The 22,859-nt window shown below is 38.5% G+C and overlaps 4 protein-coding genes and 1 pseudogene across 11 annotated transcripts in view; 2 read left to right on the top strand and 3 right to left on the bottom strand.

The window, feature by feature from the left end:
- Positions 1-427: 427 nt before the first annotated feature.
- Positions 428-2,863, bottom strand: LOC117406214 (serum amyloid P-component-like; annotated as a pseudogene).
- Positions 2,864-3,153: 290 nt separating this feature from the next.
- On the bottom strand, positions 3,154-5,951 carry LOC117405510 (tRNA methyltransferase 10 homolog C-like). The gene is made up of 2 exons (XM_034008612.3): positions 5,794-5,951; positions 3,154-5,208 (listed from the first exon to the last, which is right to left on the bottom strand). Exon 2 carries the CDS (start codon positions 5,180-5,182, stop codon positions 3,809-3,811), a length of 1,374 nt encoding a protein of 457 aa, XP_033864503.1. The 5' UTR covers positions 5,183-5,208; positions 5,794-5,951; the 3' UTR covers positions 3,154-3,808.
- Positions 5,952-6,095: 144 nt separating this feature from the next.
- LOC117406181 (thioredoxin-like protein 4B) lies at positions 6,096-7,750 on the top strand. Its single transcript, XM_034010087.3, has 3 exons — positions 6,096-6,360; positions 6,557-6,708; positions 7,059-7,750. Exons 1-3 carry the CDS (start codon positions 6,211-6,213, stop codon positions 7,222-7,224), a joined length of 468 nt encoding a protein of 155 aa, XP_033865978.1. The 5' UTR covers positions 6,096-6,210; the 3' UTR covers positions 7,225-7,750.
- Positions 7,751-8,932: 1,182 nt separating this feature from the next.
- On the bottom strand, positions 8,933-12,269 carry LOC117406213 (putative protein FAM172B). Its single transcript, XM_059029851.1, has 2 exons — positions 12,014-12,269; positions 8,933-10,294 (listed from the first exon to the last, which is right to left on the bottom strand). Exon 2 carries the CDS (start codon positions 10,285-10,287, stop codon positions 9,211-9,213), a length of 1,077 nt encoding a protein of 358 aa, XP_058885834.1. The 5' UTR covers positions 10,288-10,294; positions 12,014-12,269; the 3' UTR covers positions 8,933-9,210.
- An 870-nt stretch (positions 12,270-13,139) lies between these two features.
- Positions 13,140-22,859, top strand: part of LOC117405891 (sentrin-specific protease 7-like) — a 50,746-nt gene continuing 41,026 nt past the window's right edge. For 3 of the 8 annotated variants that reach the window (XM_059029853.1, XM_034009375.3, XM_034009374.3), the window contains exons 1-6: positions 13,143-13,334; positions 14,294-14,360; positions 14,819-14,892; positions 15,380-15,502; positions 15,946-16,061; positions 21,608-21,808. In XM_059029853.1, the coding sequence (XP_058885836.1) occupies positions 14,833-14,892; positions 15,380-15,502; positions 15,946-16,061; positions 21,608-21,808 (500 nt within the window). In that variant the 5' untranslated portion in view covers positions 13,143-13,334; positions 14,294-14,360; positions 14,819-14,832. Of the gene's footprint in view, positions 13,335-14,293; positions 14,361-14,818; positions 14,893-15,379; positions 15,503-15,945; positions 16,062-16,125; positions 16,145-21,607; positions 21,809-22,859 lie in introns of those variants that run through there. The other 5 variants (XM_059029856.1, XM_059029857.1, XM_059029854.1 and 2 more) reach the window with 4 other exon arrangements.

Raw genomic sequence — 22,859 nt, forward strand, 5'->3', positions numbered from 1 at the left:
GTGATTTGGACAATTGTTTACTGGGGAAGTTGAGAGACCACCATCGTCTTTCACTTGTGGTCTGAGATAGATCTGAATCCAAACCTCCAGAGATGAAAGGCACAAGAGGCAGGTGACATACCCATGAACCTCTTAATGGGTAAATCATGGGAATCTAGGATTCGCATAGTACAAATTACAACAGAAATAGCTGAATAGAAAACAAGTACAAGCTGATACAAATGCAATTATCTGAAGCAAACCGGTTCTAATTGTGTGCACATCAATGATTATACATAATCACTTATTGTGAAGTGTACTTGGTGCTTTCAGCGGTGTTGTAGTTCTCAAAGGTATTCATCTTGATGTCCAGTACCACATACCCATTCACGGTGTATCGCATTGCCCCCCAGTTTAAAACATCCACAGGTTGAGCCCAAGCCTTCACTCACACAATGTATTTCACAGGGAGACAGCACATGTGTACATCTGTTATGAGGCAGACATGGGACTGATTTGTGTCAGCCCACCCCCCGTACTCGTCCTGCTCTTCACCAAGAATTAATTATACTAGGTTTCCCCTTTATTAAATTCCCTGTTTGCCCCTTTCCTCACACTGCCTTTGCGATAGACCCAAGCCTGAAATATCCCCTTGTCGGACTCCCAGGTGAAACATGTGTACCCATCCCATCTGCTCCTCTGGCACCCAAAAAACATGTTTTTTCTTGTTGGATTTAAATGGCGTTGTAGTTAGTGGGCGTGGCAAATGAGAACAAAGGCTGGTATCGTTTGAGGTCTGCTGAGTATCGGAGGCAGGGGCTCCTCTTTGTCTGGAGAGAGCTTCACATAGGCATCTTCAGACTCTCTAGGAAAGGTAAATACTTTTCCTGTGAGATCTATTGTGATTAACCCCCCCCCCCCATCATCAAATAGGGTCACCAGTGGCTTGCCTTGTAAATAGAACTACTGTGTTGATTCGAATGCTGTTCAAGTTGGCTGGGTGCCCACAGGGTGAGCTGTAGTGGCCTTTGAGCTCCTGCTGGTCAGTGGGGAAAATTAGCAGGGTATTGCTCACATCATCACGTTTCAGCAACCCCTAATGGTCAAGCGTCTGGACAGAGGCTTGCCAGGCTGGGCCTTGGCTCCTGGGTTCAGTAGCTTGTTAACATTTGTTGCTTATGTTTGGCAGGTGAAAACAGGCCATTGGATTTGGGCATTTGAAATATTGGGTAGAAAAAGGTCTACACATTTTTGTAACCATCATACCAAAAGACAAATAGGTTGAAACCGTTTTTGCAAAAAAAAAAAAAAAAAAAAAATCAGGAGTTTGCAACAAAAATGCTGAAATAAATAATTGGAGACATCTATTTCTTTAAAATAACTGTAACTTTTTTCCTCATCCACAAAAGCAAAACTTTTGCTACAAAAGATTTTTCCTAAAATTCTGTTTTCTAGAAATTATAAATTTCCTTTGGGGTATGTAAACTTTTGACTACAACTGTATATATACTGAGAATCAAAAGAAACTTATCACTTATATTTGAGCATCAAAAGAAACTTAGCATTTATATTTGGATAAAATTTGCTAGATGTGATCGAAAAGTGACAAACTCTGTTTTAGAGCAGCTGCAGAGGCTTTTTATTGTGCTGATTAACAATTGACATCACGAAGATGCTGCAAAATGATCTGTCGATCTTGGGCAAGTGTTGTGACTCTTGGGCTCCCAGTTCGTGGCCTGTCATTGACAGAGTGTGTCTGGTTATACCATCTCGCCAGGTTTGAAATTGCTGGCTGTGAGCACCCAAGATGGCGAGCCACAGTACGCTGTCCTAGTCCAGCCTCCAACATGCTAATTGCTCGATGGCGCTGCTCTCTTGACAGACGTGGCATATTGTTTTTTTTTTCTGTGATTTTCTTAATTGCTCTTATTCAAGCTTGCAATTCAACAGCTGAAATCACTCTGTATCCAGTGTCCAAACAACTGTCTCACTAATTAGGTGATTAAGAGCATATGCTTCAGTCATAGTCATTCAAGCGTGTCATAGTCAAGGATGAATGATCGAGTGATTAAAAAGAAACCCAAAACATTTTGTCAATGTCTATCATTTATATACCTTATTATATTGTAATAGTGATAAGTTTCTTTTGATGCTTGGTGTATATATATATATATATATATATATATATATATATATATATATTCCCCGTTATTTTCCGTTCTTATTGCCAGTTACCAGGTGGACTACAAAAATGTACACCTTCTATGTTCTACTATTTAACATGGCTTCTATGAGTTCTATTAACTCACCATCGCAGTTGGTCTGCAATACAAACACATTTTGGTTTAGTCAATACTTTGACCTCTGGAACCCCATATTTTAGGTTTTGAAGAACAAAAATTACACACATGATGGTAACGCAAGCCTCTCTGGTATGCCTATTCATTTTGAGTCGTGAACAAGCAGGGACTGCAAAGCAGCTAGCATTTGCATAACACAGATACTGGGCATGAACTCATTGTGTGATATACATTAATACAAATCATTGGCATGAAATACAAAGCAAAAATATGTTTATAAAAAGGTCCATTGTAAATGTTTTTCATTTAAGGTTTTGCAGTACAAGAACTCTTGGAGTACCTTTTCTTTTTTAGGGTTTTTAATACAGTACACAGCTTTTTATTTCCTGGACACCCGCAATTACCACATTTGACTATGTGTCAGAGAGCGAATGAATCTGATTCAACAATCTCCCTCTTGACATGTGAGGGTGCTGTACAACAGGAACTGTGCATCTCGTACTGAATGGTAGGGCAGTTCATTCCAGGGGCAGTCGGAAGCCGTCCATTCAGGAAAGGGGTGGAGTCACTGTACCAGGAGTCATCACCCTAGTACGGTAAGCAATTAAATTACATCAAGTAAAATTGTATTTCATTCAAAGGATTTGTATAATGACTATGGTTTGCGATGGACCAAAGACCTCAATTGTGCAAACTTGTACAGATCACTTACCTATAAAAAAACAAAAACATGTTGTGACACCAGCTTCCTAAGTTTAAAGGGGTAGTGATCCATAGGATTTTATTAATGGTTACAGAAAATATCAGGTTATTAAATGTTTTCAGCAAAACAGACACAATCTTCATATGAAAATGTATCAACAGTTCAAGACCACGTACCAAGAGAAGAGAATCCCTGAAATGTACACTGTGATGTGCCCACAGTCTTCATATGAAAATGTATCAACAGTTCAATACCACGTACCAAGAAGAGAAGAGAATAGGTTTTCTTGGAAAGAGAAATGTATCTTTATTTATGCAAGGATATGTTTTTTTTTGGTGTTCAAAATATGATGAAGTTTTTTTTTTGTTCTTTATGCATTGTCAACATTATAAGTGTTTTACTCAGCTTTTGTTCTAGTGCATGGGTTTTTCTAAAAGGAGTAAGTGGAAATAAACTACTTAGGGTGCACACTTTGCACTGGAACATATGTTAGCCTATAGTCTATTGAAAACTGTGGAACAATTTTCCAACATTTGACTTGTCGAGTTTAAATAATACAATCAACACTTAATACAGGAAGGGGAGTCCTGAAAGCAAATGAAAACAAACCTCATTATTGCCTGGAAAATCTGTGAAGTCTCATCAATAGTGAACTGATTCAATGAGGAGGCATATTTCTCAAAAACCTGGATATTTCCCATTGATTGAAATACACACTTCCAAATCGTTCAGCCCTCTAAAATTAACATTTATTTATGCATAAAATCATTTTGGCCAACATGTATATCTTGCTTTGAAATGCAACAGTTCAGCAAGTTTATTAAGTTCAGTCTTCCTCTTCCCACCAATTCTTCTTCCCCTTGGATTTGCCAGCAGTTTCCCCTGACCTGCTGTCCTTAAGAAGTGTCTTTTGCATTCTTGGATTAAAGGCCTGATGCCTGACGAAAGCACCTTGTGTTCTGCTGTTGTCCCTGCGAGCCTCCGATTTCCCCCAGTGCTTGTGTTGACTTTGCTGCGGCTCGTAAAACCCTTCGTGTTTCCTACTGGGAACAAAGCGCAGAGCCTTCTCCCAGCTTCCACTGTCTTTGATTGTCAGTAGAATACGAATCACCTGATCCAGGGTCAGATTTTTGGCCCCCGAATCCCAGTGTAGGTACTCATCCAATGGGAGCCGGGCAGTGGCTAGATTGAGCCGCTTGGCATTAGCCAGGGAAAGGCCGGTCTGGATGGACTTATCCACCATGGCGCCTACAATATAGACCTTATCATGGTCGAAAGTCTTTAGCACGTGGGGCGAGTCTGCTGTCAGGTAGACCAGCTTTTCCCTGGGAAACACTTCCTGGTGTGGCCGGTCTGTGACGCTCACAAGCAGTCTGTCCCAGGCCCCGCTGTAGCGTTTGATAAGTTCCTTGTGATAGGCGGCCTCCACCTTCAAGTTGCAGAAGTGGAGATGGAAAGGGTCCAGGGCCCTCCGGTTCCAGCCTTCGCACTCCAAGAGCTGGGAGACTGTGTTCTCGATCTCTCTGCGGGTCATATAGCGGTCATAGCTCATGTCAAACACCAGGGACTGTCCGAACTGCATGGCCTGGGCTGCCCTCCAGTTGTAGAGGGAGTCTATGGAGCGCTGCCAGAACTGGAGCAGGAAGGTGTTCTTCATGCGGCTCCCCTCCTCTTCCTCATCCTCCCCGCTGACCTTAGCATCCTCGGCTCTCTCCTGCTTCTTTTTCTCCTGCTTCTTTTTGCGTGCCTTCTTGTGGCCCTCTTTGAGGGCAAGGTACTTCAGGTACTTCTTTCTGGATGACTTGGTAGGCAGTTCCTCCAGGGTCTGCAGCTCCTCCTCAGTCATGTTTTCCGGGACCAGCTTGCCAGCCTGTCGCCACATCTCCACCAGTTCCCGCATTGCACCCAGAGGGGAGGCCTCTGTGCTTTCCTCTGCTTCTGTAACCTCTGAGCTGTCGCCTCCAGACTTCATCACTGATTTCCAGAGGTCCAGGTCCAATTTGTCAGTGCTGGGCTGGGAGGCTTCTTTCCTCAAACGCTGGGCTGTGGACAGACCACGGCAGGGCGGTGAAGAAGGCAACAGCAGGGATTTGAGGCAGTGCGTCATCAGCCAGCTCCCCTCCCTCTGCACGAGGACTGGTGTCTGTTTAATGCACTGCCTCCTGAGTACGTTCACGACATGCATGTTTAGCATCCTCATAATGCAGGTGTTCTGAAATCAAAAAGCTAGGCAAAAAAAAAAAACATGTCTATTTTTTGGCAAATTCATTTTACTTTCATTATAACTTTATGAAATGACGAACATCACACCTACAAAGTAACTAAGCGTAAGCAGGTGACACAAGCACAGCTAAATGTTTTTTTTTTTTTTTTTTTTTTTTTTTTTTACATCTAACTGCCTTTCTGCTGGGATCGTTTTTTTGTTTTTTTTTGGCAGAGAATCGTAAAGTAAGATATCTGAGGTCCTCTGTTTTTTGTAGTGGGTTCTGCTGTGGGAGCTGTAGTTCCGGTGATGCACTGTTATTTTAAATAACTAGTCCACTAAACCCGGATTTAGAGACATATCAACAAAACGATTTGATGTGTATAGTCTGTCCTGACCGAGAACACATAACTGACAACTGAAACAGTGCACCACCAGGAAAACGCTGATTCGTACTAGTATAACTTAACAGGAAAATCATTCCTGATTGAATAAGTACTGAATCAATGACAACAAATCCTGGCACAACAGTTCCATTGCGATATTTACTAGTTTCACTAAAGTCCTGTGTGTTATTAAATAATAAACTGCAACAGTGATACGCTTACCTTTGTTTGGTAGATTACATTGATTCTGAATACCGATGACTCGTTACATCCATGCTGTCAGCTCCACGAAAAGGTCATAATGATGATTGTGTAACCCGAATTACGTTCCCCCAAACTAAAGGAATCTGACACCGACGGAACTCTTGGTGTCAAGTGGTGCTTAATCACATGATATGTTTATTAAACATAAAATATCTTCAGAACCTCGGGTTTTTTGCCGTCATAATTTAAATTAAATTAACTTACAAAATATGCTTACAATGAAAAATAAACGAAAAATAACTATGTGTTTCCTGCGGGAATGTCTTTTACAACGGTAACCGTATTGCTTCCGGCTTTTGAACAGGCGTGTAAACACGGAATGTGACGCGTGTTTGTAATTGTACTCTTTATAACACATTTGATTTTTATGTATATATGTGTGTGTTGAGTGACATGAGTTTGTTTTTGCCTAAGCTGTCCTGTAAAAAGGAAGTCGACGAGGTGATAAAGAGTGTTGCAGAGAAAGTTTTGGTTCTGAGATTTGGGAGAGATGAAGATTCCGTCTGTATGGAGCTGGATGAGATTGTAAGCGTTTTAATCATTTTAATCAAACGTATTATACAATACATATTAAAAGCCATGACCTTAAAATGACCAGACTCAGATGAGCTTGAACAGCACATGCACTCTGTATTTACCTGAAAAAAATATGTTTATATATCTAAAGGCAAGACAATGATTTAATTAAAATTGCCACATCAATCTGTTTTTGCCCCCAAAGCTTTCAAAGACATTCCACGACCTGAGTAAAATGGCTGGCATCTACCTGGTTGACGTAAACAAGGTACCAGTGTATACCCAATACTTTGACATCAGCTACATTCCTTCCACTGTCTTTTTCTTCAATGGACAGCACATGAAAGTAGATTATGGGTAAGTGTATTTTTTCTGCATATTATGTATAAACGTATTCATAAAACAACAACCAAAAGTAAGGCGGCGAGAAGAAACTCTGCAGATGCAGGGATGGAAATAAGACTCCCACTGCATAGCAGTTTGATCCAGTCCTGGTTTTACTATGAGTTTATAAGACAACCTGTAGTAAAACCAGGAATGGGTGAAACTGTTATGCAATAGGTATCTTATTTCCATTCGTGACATGTTTACTTTATGAAGTAACTCTGTGAGTCGAATACGCAGGCAGTTTTGTTTATCGTGCCACTGTTTACTGTGTCTTAAGTTTCTGAGTTACAGCTTGTTGACCGTCTCATTTTCTCCCTTAGGTCTCCAGACCATACAAAGTTTGTTGGAAGTTTTAAAACCAAACAAGACTTTATTGACCTAATTGAGGTAATTTACCGTGGGGCCATGCGAGGGAAACTGATAGTGCGAAGCCCAATTGACCCGAGGAACGTTCCCAAATATGACCTCCTCTATCAAGGAATATAGGTGCCAGGGGGCTAAACTTAATCAGATTGGATCAAAAGGACTGCAGAGTTTGAAAGACATCACTTCTCTGAGGGGGAAACAACAAGTGGATAAACATACAATAAAAAAATGCAATGTGGAGTCCTTCTGACTGCCCACAGAACAGTGTAGTCGTTGTTTTCTAGCTGTTTGCACGGACTGTGTACATGCAGTGTAATGACTGGTTTCAGCTTTTGACTACTAAAGCTGCAGTGTCTCACATCTATACCATTTTACACTAAAATCCTTGTAATCCCTTGTTATAGATCAGGAGGCACATGTGGCTTAATAAAGGGGATCCTCTTTTTTCCCCAAAACTGTTTTTTTGTTACACTGATAAGATTGTGCAGAGCTGACATTTACAAAATGGTAACAAGTACTCAACAAAGTGATGTGTTGAATGCTTTGAAGTACAGTTCCAATACATTTGTTTCTCTAGTAATGATGAGGATCAGTGTGAATAAAATGTTTTGAGGGATGTTACAATAAAAATAACTTATTAACTGAACATCAGTTTGTTGTAATTGTGTTGAATGTAATGTGTGGTCTGGCAATATGGTTTGTAAGAAAAAGAAACATTAAAAGCTTTGATTAGAAGACAATTTTTGTTTCAGACAAATGGAGATTTAGTCTGGTTAAAAACTGTAATCATACCTTGATATATGTAGAACATTGTATATCTAAAGTGTACTGCAGATTAAAATTTCTTGGTTAATAAAACACAGCATCATACTTCAAACTGCATGTCATTTGTATGACAGACATATGAAAAATGTTCAGCTGCATCTCCAAACTGAACTGAGAAAATGACAACACAAACAGCTTTCACAAATATTTCAGCTTAAATATAAAGCATACATAATGACCCTGAAATAAATTGTATGGTAAAGCTTACTTTAGTAATGAAATATGCTGAAATGTAGTTAGTTTGGGAGTTTCCATAATTACTTCCAGTACTGTAGTTACACACAAACAATTATTGTTTTTTGGAACTTAAAACAAATGCACTTTAAAAAGTACTCATGGGCTCTCGAGTGGCGCATCCAGTAAAAGCACTCGCTAGAGTGCAGGATGCGCTCTATAGCCTGGACGTCGCCGGTTCGAGTCCAGGCTATTCCACAGCCGACCGTGGACGGGAGCTGCCAGGGGGCGGCGCTCAATTTACCTGAGCGTCGTCCGGGGGGAGGGAGGGTTAGGTCGGCCAGGGTGTCCTTGGCTCACCGCGCACCAGCGACCCCTGTAGTCTGGCCGGGCGCCTGCGGGCTTGCCTGTAAGCTGCCCAGAGCTGCGTTGTCCTCCGACGCTGTAGCTCTGAGGCGGCTGCACGGTGAGTCTGCAGAGTGTAAAGAAGCGGGTGGCTGACGGCACACGCTTCGGAGGACAGCGTGTGTTCATCTTCGCCCCTCCCGTGTCAGCGCAGGGGTGGTAGCGGTGAGCTGAGCCTAAAAATAATTGGGCATTTCAAAGTGGGGAGAAAATAATAAAAACTAATTGGCAATGACTAAATTAAAAAAAAAAAAAGTACTCATTGTTGAATGAAAAATTATTAAATGTTTGCCAAAATCCAGTATCTGCCCGAGTTTCACAAATGGATTACTGTAATTCACTGCGCTAAACTCAAACACACTGGTTTTCATGCAGCTGTGACCAACAAATAGGTTTTTGTTCTGTCTTGTAAATAAAGACGCCCACATTGATTTTTAAATTATTTATTTTATTGCACTTTGTTTTATGGTTACATACCCAATCACCAATACAGATACATTTGCATGACAAGAAAAGCAATCTCTGAATAAATCCCTAGAGCCCAGTGGGCAGCCCAAGTCATCAGCCAGCTGTACACAAGACAGCAGGAAGAGGGATGTGTGATCATACTATAATTTAGCCCATCACCTCATTGCCCAGCAGAGTAATGCTATCTTTCCCTCATTCTCCCTATGCAATACAGATTCCAGTGAACTTAGATCCTCAAAATGGTGAAAATCCCCCAAATGCTGCCCTGGTAAGACCCTGTTTGCTTTTGCTCCTGGTGACGATTACAGCGCGTGAAAAGGGCACCTTGTTCTTGGCCTTCAGGGCTCTGGTGAAGAATCTGAACACTGACTGTAGGCAGATCCAGGGGGCAGACTCATGACTCTGTGTGCCCGCAGACACCTGAGGACAGTCCACCTTCACGAAGGTCACGGGGCGGTCAATGGGCCTGGAGCTGAGCACCCACTTGCGGCAGTGCCTCTGGATCCACTCCTGGGTCTTCTTGTCCAACACCTGGTGCCACATGTTGTGGAGAGAGTCAATGAAGGCCGCTGCATAGACCTTGCTCTGAACCTCCTGTCGCCGATGAAGTAGGAGGTCCACAAAGACCAACCCCCCATACCCGTGGGCAATCACAGCAACATGCCTGGCTTCGCATTTGGACACAAAATGGTCCCAGATGTACCTCACATGTTCTTCCGGAGTGCTACTGCACCTTTTGGGGATCTGGAAAAACTCTTTGCCTTCAGGATCCACAGGGCTTGGACAATTTGTACTTGTGTTCTGAAGGTCAGTGTGGTATTCCTCTTCTACTTTGATCTCAAGGAAGTTATCATTGGGGTTCATCACAATCACCCCACAGGAGTCTCCCAAAGCCTTCTTAATGAAGGGGATTTGGCTGCCTTGCTCTAGCCCGCTGTGAACTATCAGCTTTCTGCTCCACTGTCCAGCACGTATGACCCCCTGGTCTTGGATCAGAACCACCAGGCCTTTCGGGTTGTCTAAAGCCCCGGGGCTCATAAAGAAGAGGCTCTTGGGCTCGTTCTCTTTGGCATCTAGAGGAATGTAGACCCTTTGCAGGTGACACTCCCCCTCCAGAAGCCTGTAAACGTGCTCTGTAATGACCTGCCCAAGGGCTTGGTAGCGCTGGTGGTTTCTTTTGTATTCACCTCGATGGTAATTAAACACGAAGGCTTCCTGGGTTTCCCTGTGTCTCAGCTGGCCCTCTTGGTTAAAGCAGTATTGGAAACCCACCATCGCATTCTCCATTTTCATCCTTTTCACAGGTTCCATTTTGGATCTAGGAAAAAAATTGGGAAAAATGAAAACCATTGCACTTGACAATGCAATGCCATAAAATTTAATTACAGCCTTTGGTTTAACAATTATATATATATATATATATATATATATATATATATATATATATATATATATATATATATATATATATATATATATATATATATATATATATATATATATTTTTTTGACTGTTTTTTTATATGTACAGAACTGGAATGAAGTTGATTGACTTGAGTTCTAGTTGAAGTGGACTGCTGAATTGTAATACTGTACTGGCAAAGACCAAGCCATGGGGAACACAATTTTACAATAAAAAATAGCCCACTGTTGAAGCCCATATGTGCAAACACTCTGTATTGTTAACATGCATAGTTAATAAACCACGTTATATAGGCTTCAACAGCACCCCCTATGGGTATTTTCTTATTATGGAGTTTGGTGCAGCTCTTTAGATAAATTGAATAGACCTAAAACTGCAGTTAAATCTGATTAGGAAGGAATGTGATGAAATCGGATGGTTAGCAGCACCAGGTTCAAGTTTAGACCTGGAATCTGCAGCTGATTTCAGCAGTAAATAAAACAAGGTTTCAAATCTGTGTCATAAATCAGAAGCAGATTTCCAAACCACCTGTTGTTTTTGTTTTTGAGGAGGAAAAAGTCTTACATTGGTCAAAGTTTGTCAAAGATTTGAATGCAAATAAACAGAAACACACATGAGATGGAAAAATACACATTGTATGACTACAAACATAACACTAGTAATTAAATGAATACAAAGTGGAGTCCAGCTATTTTGATCTAAATGCAGAAAGCTAACCATTAGGTTACACTGGCTTTGACATGAAATTAGCCACCCAAGGGAGCCTGGAAAGTTACAAGAAAGTATTAGACAAAGAGAAGGCGATGGGATACCTTTATTAAAAATGTGAAAGAATGTGATGCTGGCACCGAAAGGGTGTCACCACCATCCACAATGTACCCACGTTAACATTTTGAAGAGTTTGTTGTAGAATGCATTCTATTATTGTGCACCCAGCCAATACTGGGTCGATTGTCCAGCCCTAGACTGTCTCATGAAAAGTAATGGTTTCCCAAATGTCAATGAAAGTCTGCCAATATTCGCAAGAACAAGTTTCATTCATCAAAAGTAATAGCCAAACTGCCACAAGTTAACAACAAACATAAACGTGTAAAAGTGGCCTTTGCAACATTCACATTTAAAGGATATATATTTTTAAAAATTACAAAAGTATCACAGACACTACATGACTTTCTCAGTACTGACTGGAAGAAAAAGTACAAGTTTAGTGGTAGTGGGTCCCAAGGTCAGGTCTTGCATGTAATCAAAAATCCATGAAAACCCTCGTTTTGCTTCTTCAACAAATTAAAGAATTTTGAGACTTCTCTAAAACTATATTTTTAATTCAGCTTCTAAATGAATATTATACTAATCGACATAAGAAAGTTACAAGCACGAAAACAGGTTAACAGTCAATGTAACATAATCTCGAATATTTTGGTTATTCGGATTTAATGGGTCATTTATTTCCCTGGCCTAATACGTAGGCAAAACTTATTGTAAGTGCACGCGTGTGTCTACGAATGAGACCAATTAAAAAGTAATGCAACAAATGTGATCGTGTTGAGAATCGTTATTTATTTATTTTAAGCAAAGACAAGTACAGTATTTAGTGGACACAAACGCAAAACTTACCAGTCAACCTCTTTCCCCCAAATGGCACTTAATTCAGGCTCCGCTGTGGGGTGTTTTGTCTGTCTTGGGGAAAAAAATAAATAAAAAAGTTTTTATCTATGTGTATTACGTGTATCTTGAGATAGCATAAGTCAAAACATCTTTTCACACAATATATAAAAAATGAATTTATTGAAGTGGTGTAGGGACCAAATACACTCTGAAGAAAACAGAACAAAAGTGAACAACTAGCGACTTCCCCACCCCCTCCGTTTATCACTGTTTTGACTGGATACACCCTCTGCAACTAAAATAGTTCACCTGTTTTCTTTTTTTTTTTTCTCGTACCTCCCTCCAAAAAACGCAGTCTTGTCCATTTAAATGGGAGTAGTAACGGCTCCTTGTGATTTAAGTGAAGTCCTCCTAGTGGTAATGTGATGTAGCATCGTTACTATATATGAAATAATAATACAATAATAAATAACAACTGCATTTATTTGTGCCTTTCATTTAGTTACATGGAACTCCCAACTCTGCTACAGCAGCAACTTTTAATAACATTTCTGGTTCTAATAATTGGTAAGAATGTAATATTTCTCTAATGAGTAAGTAGCTAAACTTCTATGTAACTTTTTTGTCCCCTTAAATTGTATGCTTTTCGCAGGCAACCTGCGTTACTTTCTATTGGTATTGCAACCAATTACCCAAATACTTTCTTTGTAGGCTAAAAGTGCGATTAATGTGCTTTGACCCGTGTTGCCGCAAGTACCAATCCACAAATACGTTTAGGAATAGAAAAGGCAGTTGGAATTGATAGATTTTATTGGACAAACATATACAATATGTTGTTGTAAAATGTTTTTACAGTAACTTATTGGTATTTTTAAGACTCAATTTGAAAAAAATATGACTTAGGATGCGTTTTATCACCTACTACTGCCATGTTGTTGTATTTCCTAAAACAAACTTCAGTCATGCAGCTGGGTGTTTATTTGTAAACAGGTTTATACATTTTTATAAATTGACAGAGAATGACGAAACACGCTGACTATGGATGTTTGAAAGGGATACAGTTCAGAACGTTATTATCAAGGCCATTCGTGACCACCGGAAGGAAGCTGGATGTTTAAAAGATGACATCCGGTAAAACAGGAAGTGATTTTTTTTTTTTAAAGTGCTATCTGTTTTTGAGAATTTGCTATCGTTGTCTCAAAATACCAAAACAAAACCAGCATTTTATGTATTTTCTGGCAACTAATGTTATTATTATTACATTAATTTCATTAATTTGAATACTGGCACGTGGGGCCGTTGCTGGTTTGTTTTGCGAAACTACAACTTGGTAAGTAGAGGAAGTATTTATCCCGTAGTCGAAAATTTGTATTATTTTTATTTCGTATAATAAAAAAGTCGATTGCATTTAAGCTGGATACAGTAGGATTTATCACAACCATTTTTAAACGGTGACATTTACATATTACTTTGGTTGTTACTTACTAATACTTTTAAATAATAATAATAATAATAATAAAAAAATGAATTAGTCAGTTTATAGTAATAACACCTACCGGTATTTTCAGATGTTGTTTGATTGAATGCATTTGTGTGAACTGTGTATTGGTATAATTAATGTAACTTATACGTGTTGTTAAAAGGCAATTTCTGACCTACAATGTTCTTGTTTTTGTTTTGTTACAGACACAAAAAGGCCTCATGAGAAAATATGCTTTTCTTTTTTTTGTAGAATAAGACACGTACCATTATACACGGGAATATGTTATTTTCAAATGAAAAAATAAATACGTATATTTTTTATCGTAGTGGATCTCTCATATTTACATCTTTACCGATATTGTAAACAACAGAAGGCATATGCTAGAAAGGAAGTACTGTATCTGTAATATGAATTATCCTTCAGCTCTACAAACAAAAAGACGTGTTCAGCAATTCATATAAATACTATATGAAAAGCAAGCTTTCTGTATAGGAAACTTTCACTTTCATATCCCTCAGTACAGTGCTTTCTGACGTCAGTGACATGTTATTGAACCTGACGTTTTCAGGGAGATCTAGCAGTTCATTACAGATTACGTTAAACGACATCATTTAAATAAGCAAACTAAACAGCCAAAGGAGCATCATTCCAGTCACAGGGCAAATTGTGTTTCTAATGTTTCATCTAGACCTTGTTCATATAAAAATACTACAGTATATATGGGATTTGAAGCAGATTGCTTCAAAGTTGTCCACAGTCAGATAACGGCACTTACATTAAGATTAACTTAACGTCTCGTTTGGCAGGTCAGAGTGCTGCTGATTTTGATGATGGGGCACTGCGTCTGATTCCTCAAAACCTTTTCCTAATAAGGTTAGCGTCTTAACAATCTATATTAACAGAACACGATAGAATTTAAGTAATGAGTTGAAACTCACCAATTATAGCACCCCCCCTCCCCCCAAATAAATACAATACATGCATATCAAGCATTTAGTTGCTGGGAACAAACATGCCTTTATTAAAGTGTGTCTGTTGTAGATCTTACAGCTTTTATCAGCACATAAGAATGTATATTTTTTCTTTTACATATACTAAGTGTGTATTGGTAGTTGCTACCGATCTTACAGAACAGTAAATGGCATGCCTGTCATTGTACAGGTTGATAAACGTGATGCAAAAGTAATGTGTGGTTTGTGTGCATAAAACTATTGAGATGTAGCAAATGTTATTTGAAGCTGTAATAAAAACGCTGGTCAGAAACAAAGAGAAACCAGATCGAAACTCAGATGCCATCCTGCTGCAGATACAATGTCATTTGTTTCCTGCAGTGTTTACTGGTGTCATGGAGCCAAACAGCGTGCTCACTCTGTCTCCAGAACTGGACATAGCTGATCCCTCCAAGGTAAGAGTCTGTGGGACTGCTGTACTTCTAAAAATAGTTATATTAACAGACAGTTATCAACCCTTTCAGTCTAACATTGCAGATAACCCCCCCCCCCCCCCCCCCGAAAAAAAAAGTGTGTACTAGTTTAAGAGAACAACACCATCATTCTTTTAGAACAAAGCACACACACGCGCCTAAAATCTTACCTCTCAACCATTATCTTGCACATAATTCTTTCAATAAAGTTCCATTAGATGTGGTGTCCAGTGAATATTAACCGTTTCAGTGCCACATTGTTTTTAACCTCTTTTTCACATTTCCATTTTCTGTCATGTTTCCAGACCATTCAAACTGATATGACACACTCCTTAGAATATGCTACTGTGCCGGGGATGCTTTGTTTTTGTGTTTTGTTATTAACCAATTTTTTGGTGCTTCAATTACTGTACTTTTTTTTTAAGTGCATATTAGTTTAATACAATAATGCAGTTCTAATTTGTTTCAGATGGCAGTAACTTTCAGAATACCTAAGAGGAAACCATCTTCAGACTCAAAGTGCATGCACATGCAGTCTCCTTTGTCACGTCATTCTAATTCTGGATACGGAAGTGATAACAGCTTAGATAAGGTAGGCTGAAGTTCAGATCTCCCTTGTACTGCAGGGAGATACATCCTTTACCACGTCGAATATCGAGAGAGGATGTGCATGGTGTGGAAATTGATGATTTTGTTAACTACAATCACTTTAATGACTGGTTGTCCTACTACTATACTATATCGTTATTTCAGTTATGTCAAGTCCTGTTGAGGACCACTGATCTGAACGCCTCTTCCTGACTATATACAGTATGAATCCTGCTGCTATTTTCTCTCGGGGATGTTTTATTGACCCCCTTGTTAACATCACTAAATACATAAAAACAGTGGAAGAGGTCTGGGGTGAACATGTACTAGTTTTGCAGCGGCAGCATTAAGGTCTGCAGCTCTTTATATCATTTAAATACTGTAGATCCCAATGAAGGGTTTCTAGTCTATGGCACGGTCAATAATGCAGTCTTCTCTGTTAAACAGGTGTGTTGGAGTCAGTCCCCTAATGATGACAGAAGGAAAAAAGACTTGCCACCTTTCAACAAAAGTAACATTTTCCTCAATAACCAGGCAGCAAAAGACAGAGCGGCATGGTCCTGGTAAGAGAGTGGTATTGAAGCTAGCAGTCCCTTGCCATACTGAGTTTCAGTCTCTCTTTCTCCCTGCAGTCCACTCCTCTTCAGTTGAGTATTTAACAGAGCAGCTAACTGGCCGGTCTGCCTACTCTGAATACTTACTCAGGGATGGAAATACTTACTCCTATTGCATAGCAGTTTGATCCACTTCTGGTTTCACTATAAGTTTAAGATGACACACCTATTATTATTATTATTATTATTTATTTCTTAGCAGACGCCCTTATCCAGGGCGACTTACAATCGTAAGCAAAAACATTTCAAGCGTTACAATACAAGTAATACAATAAGAGCAAGAAATACAATAACTTTTGTTCAAGTAAAGTACAAGTTTGACAAACCACAATTCAATAATAACCTAAGCATGTTGCCAATACAATGTGGCTAATCAAGCTTCACCTAAAATGGGTGAAACTGTTATGCAGTAGGAGTCTTATATCCATCCCTGCTTAAGGTTGGTTCATACTTCTGTTGCAGATGAATGCGATACGTCAGGCGGAGACAGCTATAAAGCTGTGCAGCTTCACTTCGACCATGCAGCAAATGTTGACGTTTTTCAACATTATCAAACCCTATGCGATTTCAGGTCACAGACGCATGAGAAAAGGCTGTACTACTTTCCAAAAAAGACGCAAGTCGTAAGAGTGTGGATGACGTCATTCTTACCTGTCGCACAAGGTCGGAGACCCTCCACTCCGACCAGAAATTAGGTCGGATAAGTATGAACCAACCTTTACTGTTGACTGAGGCAGTTGTAGGCCTCCAGTTAAGTTGCTGTCTGTAACAATAGTAATACATGCTTGTAATAATGTGCATGACAGTCCTGCAGTCAGGATAGAGAGTAATTTTAAAGTGAAGAGAAGGAACAGATGAGAAGGAAGTTTAACTGTATAGATAGTGGGAGACTGATTCCATATCTATGCAGCACACACAAACCTAACATTGTCCGAGATCGGGGTAAAGGTAAGTGACTGTTCCATTGTCAACTGTTTGTAATTCATGTTGAATTACCACCTTTTAGCTTCTGAAACTCCCAAAGCAGACCAGTAAAATAATCTAATATACTAATATGTACTGTAAAACTTCAATATAATACCTCCGGCGTTTATTTTACAATATTTGTCAGCAGACCCGGCGCGTATTGGAGACCGATGATTATTTGAGACAGACGTTTATATTAGATCACTAGCTTCACATGCTTCATGCGGTCATTGAGAAGCTGCTAACACACAACCTTGTAACTCAATTTAAACATTCCAGCAACTTTGTTAAAAAGTTGTGTGTCAGTGGGAACTAAGTAACAGTTTTGTTTTCTAACAAAATTACATTATTGTACGCCCTCAAGTATAAAGCAAAAGTATTATTACAGTGTTTTTATATGCACTGGTTAACAAGGATATGGTATGGCGTGTTGGAAAATGAACACGCAGAAGTGTAGAATTAAATGGAATTAGATCTACCATTGTTTAATAATAATAATAATAATAATAATAATAATCATAATAATAATAATAATCCACTAAAAGACAGCCCTGTAGATATCGGAACACAGGCATGTAGGCTACGCTTACAGCACAAATAATAATAATAATAATAATAATAAAAATAATAATAATAATAATAATAATAATAATACAAACTTCTAAAATGTTTTTAAAAATGAAAAATAAATGCAGTATCATTATCAAAAATAATTTATTTAATCTCAAACTTGTACATTGTTAATACAACAAAACACATTAAAATCCACCAAGAGGTTTGTATCTGGCCTACTTTCAGCACGCTTAAAATTATCAAAACTTTTAATAACGTAATAACTGAATTAAACAAATATGCATTACATGTAGCCCTATTATTATTATTATTATTATTATTATTATTATTATTATTATTATTTATTAATCCTGAGAGTCACTTTCATCTCTGCCACTTATTAGCAGTTAATTACGCTCAAGCTCCTCCTCATCTTCCTCAGCTTCAATGGCAATGACAGAGACCCAGCGTTTATTTATAATATTTGCCAGCAGACCCGGCGCTTATTGGAGACAGGCGATTATTTGAAGTTTTACGGTATATACATGCTTATGTAGTGCTGAAAGAGTTAGATGAAGCTTAAAGTGTGTCAAGCAGGTTATTTTTTTATCACTGAAATTGATGCAGCAGTGTGTATTAAGAATATTAGCATTATTATTAAAAAAACAACAACAAAAAAAACAGCTCTTAAACATTTGCAGAGTTCAAGTTAGATATAAAGTGTTATAGCTAACTTGACATCTGCAACTGTTTAAGAGCTGAAAACAAGTAACAAAGTCTAATTAAGCAAATTATCAGTTCAATTAAGGGTCAAGTAAAGTAATCGAGAGCTCAGTTGGAATGAAAACCAGCAGACACAGATGGTCGGTTGGGAACCACTGTGCTAAAGGACGTCATAATCCAGTTTAATCACACAGGAATAAGTATCTCTCTAGATGTATGTACAAGTTAAGTGTGACATTGGGACAGACTGACAGGGTGCCACCATACTGTGATATCATTTGTGATAAAGAATGTCCTTAACAAGTTTCAGTACAATTGGATAAACGACTCTCCTAGATATATCAAAAAAATTAAGTGTGACATGCAGACTTGGTCAGACAGACAGACAGCGATAAAATGTGTTGAAGTATGTACTTCAATAATTGGACAAGCAAGCTGATGTATGTAGATCTCAAACATGCGACATATGTTCACCTTCCTAAGAGACTGATATTTGTAAAGAAAACAAATATGGCCCAAAAAATGTACGAAACAGCCAAGTTAAAATACAGGGTTCAGACAGCCAGAAGCAAATGAAATCAGCAGGAACCTGGACTGGTATCCAGTACTCGGACCTAAAAACTGGAGCGATGTGATGCCATCACTGTAATTTAAATACAGCCTACTTTAACAAGGAACAATTATAGATGTCCTATTACTACAGTTGATCCCTTTGTACTAACGTTTTGTAACAGGTTTCAAATAATTAATTTAAAAAATAAAAAGGAAAAGAAACAAACAAACAAAAAATTCGAAAAAGGGAACAGAATGTAATTCTTTCCCGTTGAGTTAGTAAATAGATGAATCTGGTTGAGTTCTGTATATTGCACCACAAAGCCTGGGAGCCTCAAACATATGGGGGAAAGAGCTCTGCAAATGCCGGCTGTTCCACATACAGCAATGTTGTTTATTTGTATTTCTTTTTAAACTACTATATAAAAGGCTGAAACTCATTAGCAGTACATTTGATATATGTCAATGTCACCAGTGTCCATGGCAGTTTAATGAGTGGAACGTAGTTTTGGTAATGAATGTATTTTTGGTAATGTATATTGCACCGCACGATTTCTGTGCATTTCACTTTGTTATTATAGTGCTTGTTTAAAAACTGCAAAACAATATATAAAAATAATTGGAAGGAGAGGATTAATTTGTGGAAAGAAACAACTATTGTGAAAATATATACTGTCTGGTCAAACAATTAGTGACCTGCTACCTTCTTAAAGTTGCATTTTGTTATTCGGCCCAAACCTGTGATGTCCAGAAGTTACTAAACTGTACCATCTATAGTGTGGCTAATGATTTTTCCCTGGGCTAATATTAACCTCATACATTTTAAGTTTGATCCTATGCACCAGAGCATGCATTGGATTTATGCATCTCTGTCAGCAATGCTATACAAAACACAGCTATGAAAGTCCTGAGCACTGTGTTCTTGGGTTGTGTCATACTCGTCCAGTTCCTGGTCCTCTCACAAAGGGAGTGTTGTTTCCTTCGATTCCAGCTGTCACTGACCTTGCCAAAATAGGTCCATCACTGTACTCTTTTGCCGGGGTTTAATGACTGTTACAAGTGATCTGAATGAACAAAGTTATGCGTAATGAAACTCTGGAATACTATCATTTATCAGACAGATTTATTTTTCTTGGTTTATTTTTTCAGTGTAGAAAAGCTGTCTGGTTTTAACATCAATGCACACATCTTCCACTAGATGGTGCTCTCTCTCTATGTAGCACAAAGCATTATGATATCCTGATATACTAGGTATGATCTCTGTTCTAAAGCGATGGTTGTTGTACGTATGATCATGGAGGTTGTTGCCGCAGATGTAAACTAGATGACATGGGTTGTAGGAAACGGAAATAGGTCATGAAGTACAGTAGGATCTATTTTATACAATTGCACAATCCATCAATTCATTTTATACAATTGCAAATATAGGTACAAACTTGGTTACCGCTGATTTTCAAGGAAACCTGTTAAGAGAAAGCATTTAATTAAGCACACCTCTAAGGGGAACGTGTATGAGTTTGCAAACCTGCTGTTGCTGCCACACCTATTACTGCTAATATCTCAAAACCATTTCAGCTTTCAACTTCAAATTTTCAGTGTTGTTTAAACTCTGCGGGTGAAATCTAATGGCACCTTTCACTTCAACCTGTGACCTAAGATGGCTGCCATATTAGGGTCATGAGACTTTTTAAAATTAATTTTACCCAGCAGGAACAGTGGCTTTTTTCTCTAAGCACTTCAGTTTAAGAGAGATAATACCCCTGGTTTGGTCACTGACATTACAAACTGTTTTTTGTGCTCCTTTTCTACACAGTTGCACTTCTGCAAGTCGTCTGTTGTCTGAATGCAAGTCTCATAAAAACACACGGCACACAAATGACCTTTTAATTTCAAGATGCCAGCATAAAATAATCAGATGGTTAGCATAATCACCAGAGTAAGAGAAGAAACATAACTTACAATATTTACTAGTTTAGCAGTCCCTGTAGTTTAGATACCAAATTATAAAATGCTAATAGAAGTTATTTACTCCTTATCTGCAATGTGACTGTGGTTTTAGTTGATTTTATTTCTGGGAAATTACACCATTAAACACTGAGTCGCCCAACCAGAAAAAAAAAGACCTTATCAAGAAGCTCTATCTTGGGAACCACTTGTAAACATGGGCATTATTACCCAGTAATGTAAACATGGGCATTATTGCTATGAGATGCTGTTGTGCAACCTGGTCTGAATTAAATTACAGTTTATGGTGTTGTCATAACTATATATTTTAATAGTTACTGTGGTACTATCATTTTGATTGAATCCAGAACTATGTGGGGCAGCACTGTGGAGTAGTGGTTAGGGCTCTGGACTCTTGACCGGGGGGTCGTGGGTTCAATCCCAGGTTGGGGGCACTGCTGCTGTACCATTGAGCAAGGTACTTTACCTAGATTGCTCCAGTAAAAACCCAACTGTATAAATGGGTAATTGTATGTGAAATAATGTATAATGTGTATAATGTGAAATAATGATATCTTGTAATAATTGTAAGTCTCCCTGGATAAGGGCGTCTGCTAAGAAATAAATAATAATAATAATAATAATAATAATAATAATAATAGGTCATGGTGCTGTAGCTTTTCTTGGTATTGACACCTCTAATGTGTTTACCTTAGCAGTAGATCTGTATGTTACTGACATACCTTGTATTTATACAGCAGGAATTCCAAAGTTGCATTGATGGATGTCTTGCTGACTGAAAAAGGCCGACATTATTTAAGCAGACAGCAAAACACTGATTGTAGTTCGACACACACTGACCGGTCTGACTGTCGGTCACCCCCACCCTCCTCTTCATGTGAGTTATCCGAGCAAAGCATTGCACCGACTGCAGCTCGTCAAACCTCTCCTTCAAAAAGGTATGTGATTTGTTGTCAGTGGCTGCGCAATCTAGTGGGATTGCAAATTTTGCAGTCCAGTGCTTTGCTTGTTTGGTACTTACTGATCTAATATATTTACTAAGTAGTTCGGAGAGGGAATTCCTAGACTGCTTTGATGCAAAGACAAATGACACTGTGGAAATTGTACTGCAGCACATAGCTCTTTTAATATGTTAAACCCACTGGTGTTTACCCCCTGGGGGATTTATTGACCCTTCAATAAAAATACTTTGTAAAGAGGTCCGCAGTGGAGCAGGTTTACAACTTTATTAAAATCTGCTGTTTAGATTAATAAGTATTAACAGTTCATTGCTTTTTGAGATGCCTTAGCTTCAATTCATTTATTTCGACTATATATTTTATGATTGAGTTTCAATGTGTGACCGACTGAGTTTGGCTTTATCATGTCCATGCATATCCATCAGGAAAATAAAATACTGGGATTTGCTGAAATAGATTTTTCCATAAATATGTAGCCTTTCTTATCTGCTTGGAAATGTAACACATGTTCTACCTATCTGTCATGAATTGCCCTAACATCAGTAAACAGACGATTGGCAATATTTGCAGAAATTGTTTATAAATAGAATGGTAGTCATATCGTCATGACAAACACATCATGTATCAAAACGCCTCTTATGACAGTTCAGTTAATGTTGCCTAGATAGTTTTTATCAAGTTTTAAGACACAACGTTTTAATCATTTGAGAGTTAAGTTTTAATAATATGCCATATCTTGGATAAAAACGAGGAATCATATCTTTAATAGTTTAATAAGAACATTTCTATCTCCACACTTATCGTCTACATTAATGAAACTGCGCATATCTGTGACGTTTTAAGGCACAGAGATATCAAAGGAAATTATGTAAAATTTAGCTATTTTTGATGACCACGTGTTACTGTAGGCTATTGTAAGCAGAGCTACAGTACCAAGGTACTAGAATGCCATTATTACACTAAAATGTCTTACTAATCAATCTTACATTTTTACATAAAATCTGCATGTGCAAAGGAAGATGATATAGGT

Source organism: Acipenser ruthenus, chromosome 9 (genome assembly GCF_902713425.1).
Source record: "Acipenser ruthenus chromosome 9, fAciRut3.2 maternal haplotype, whole genome shotgun sequence".
In the NCBI taxonomy this organism is placed as follows: domain Eukaryota; kingdom Metazoa; phylum Chordata; class Actinopteri; order Acipenseriformes; family Acipenseridae; genus Acipenser; species Acipenser ruthenus.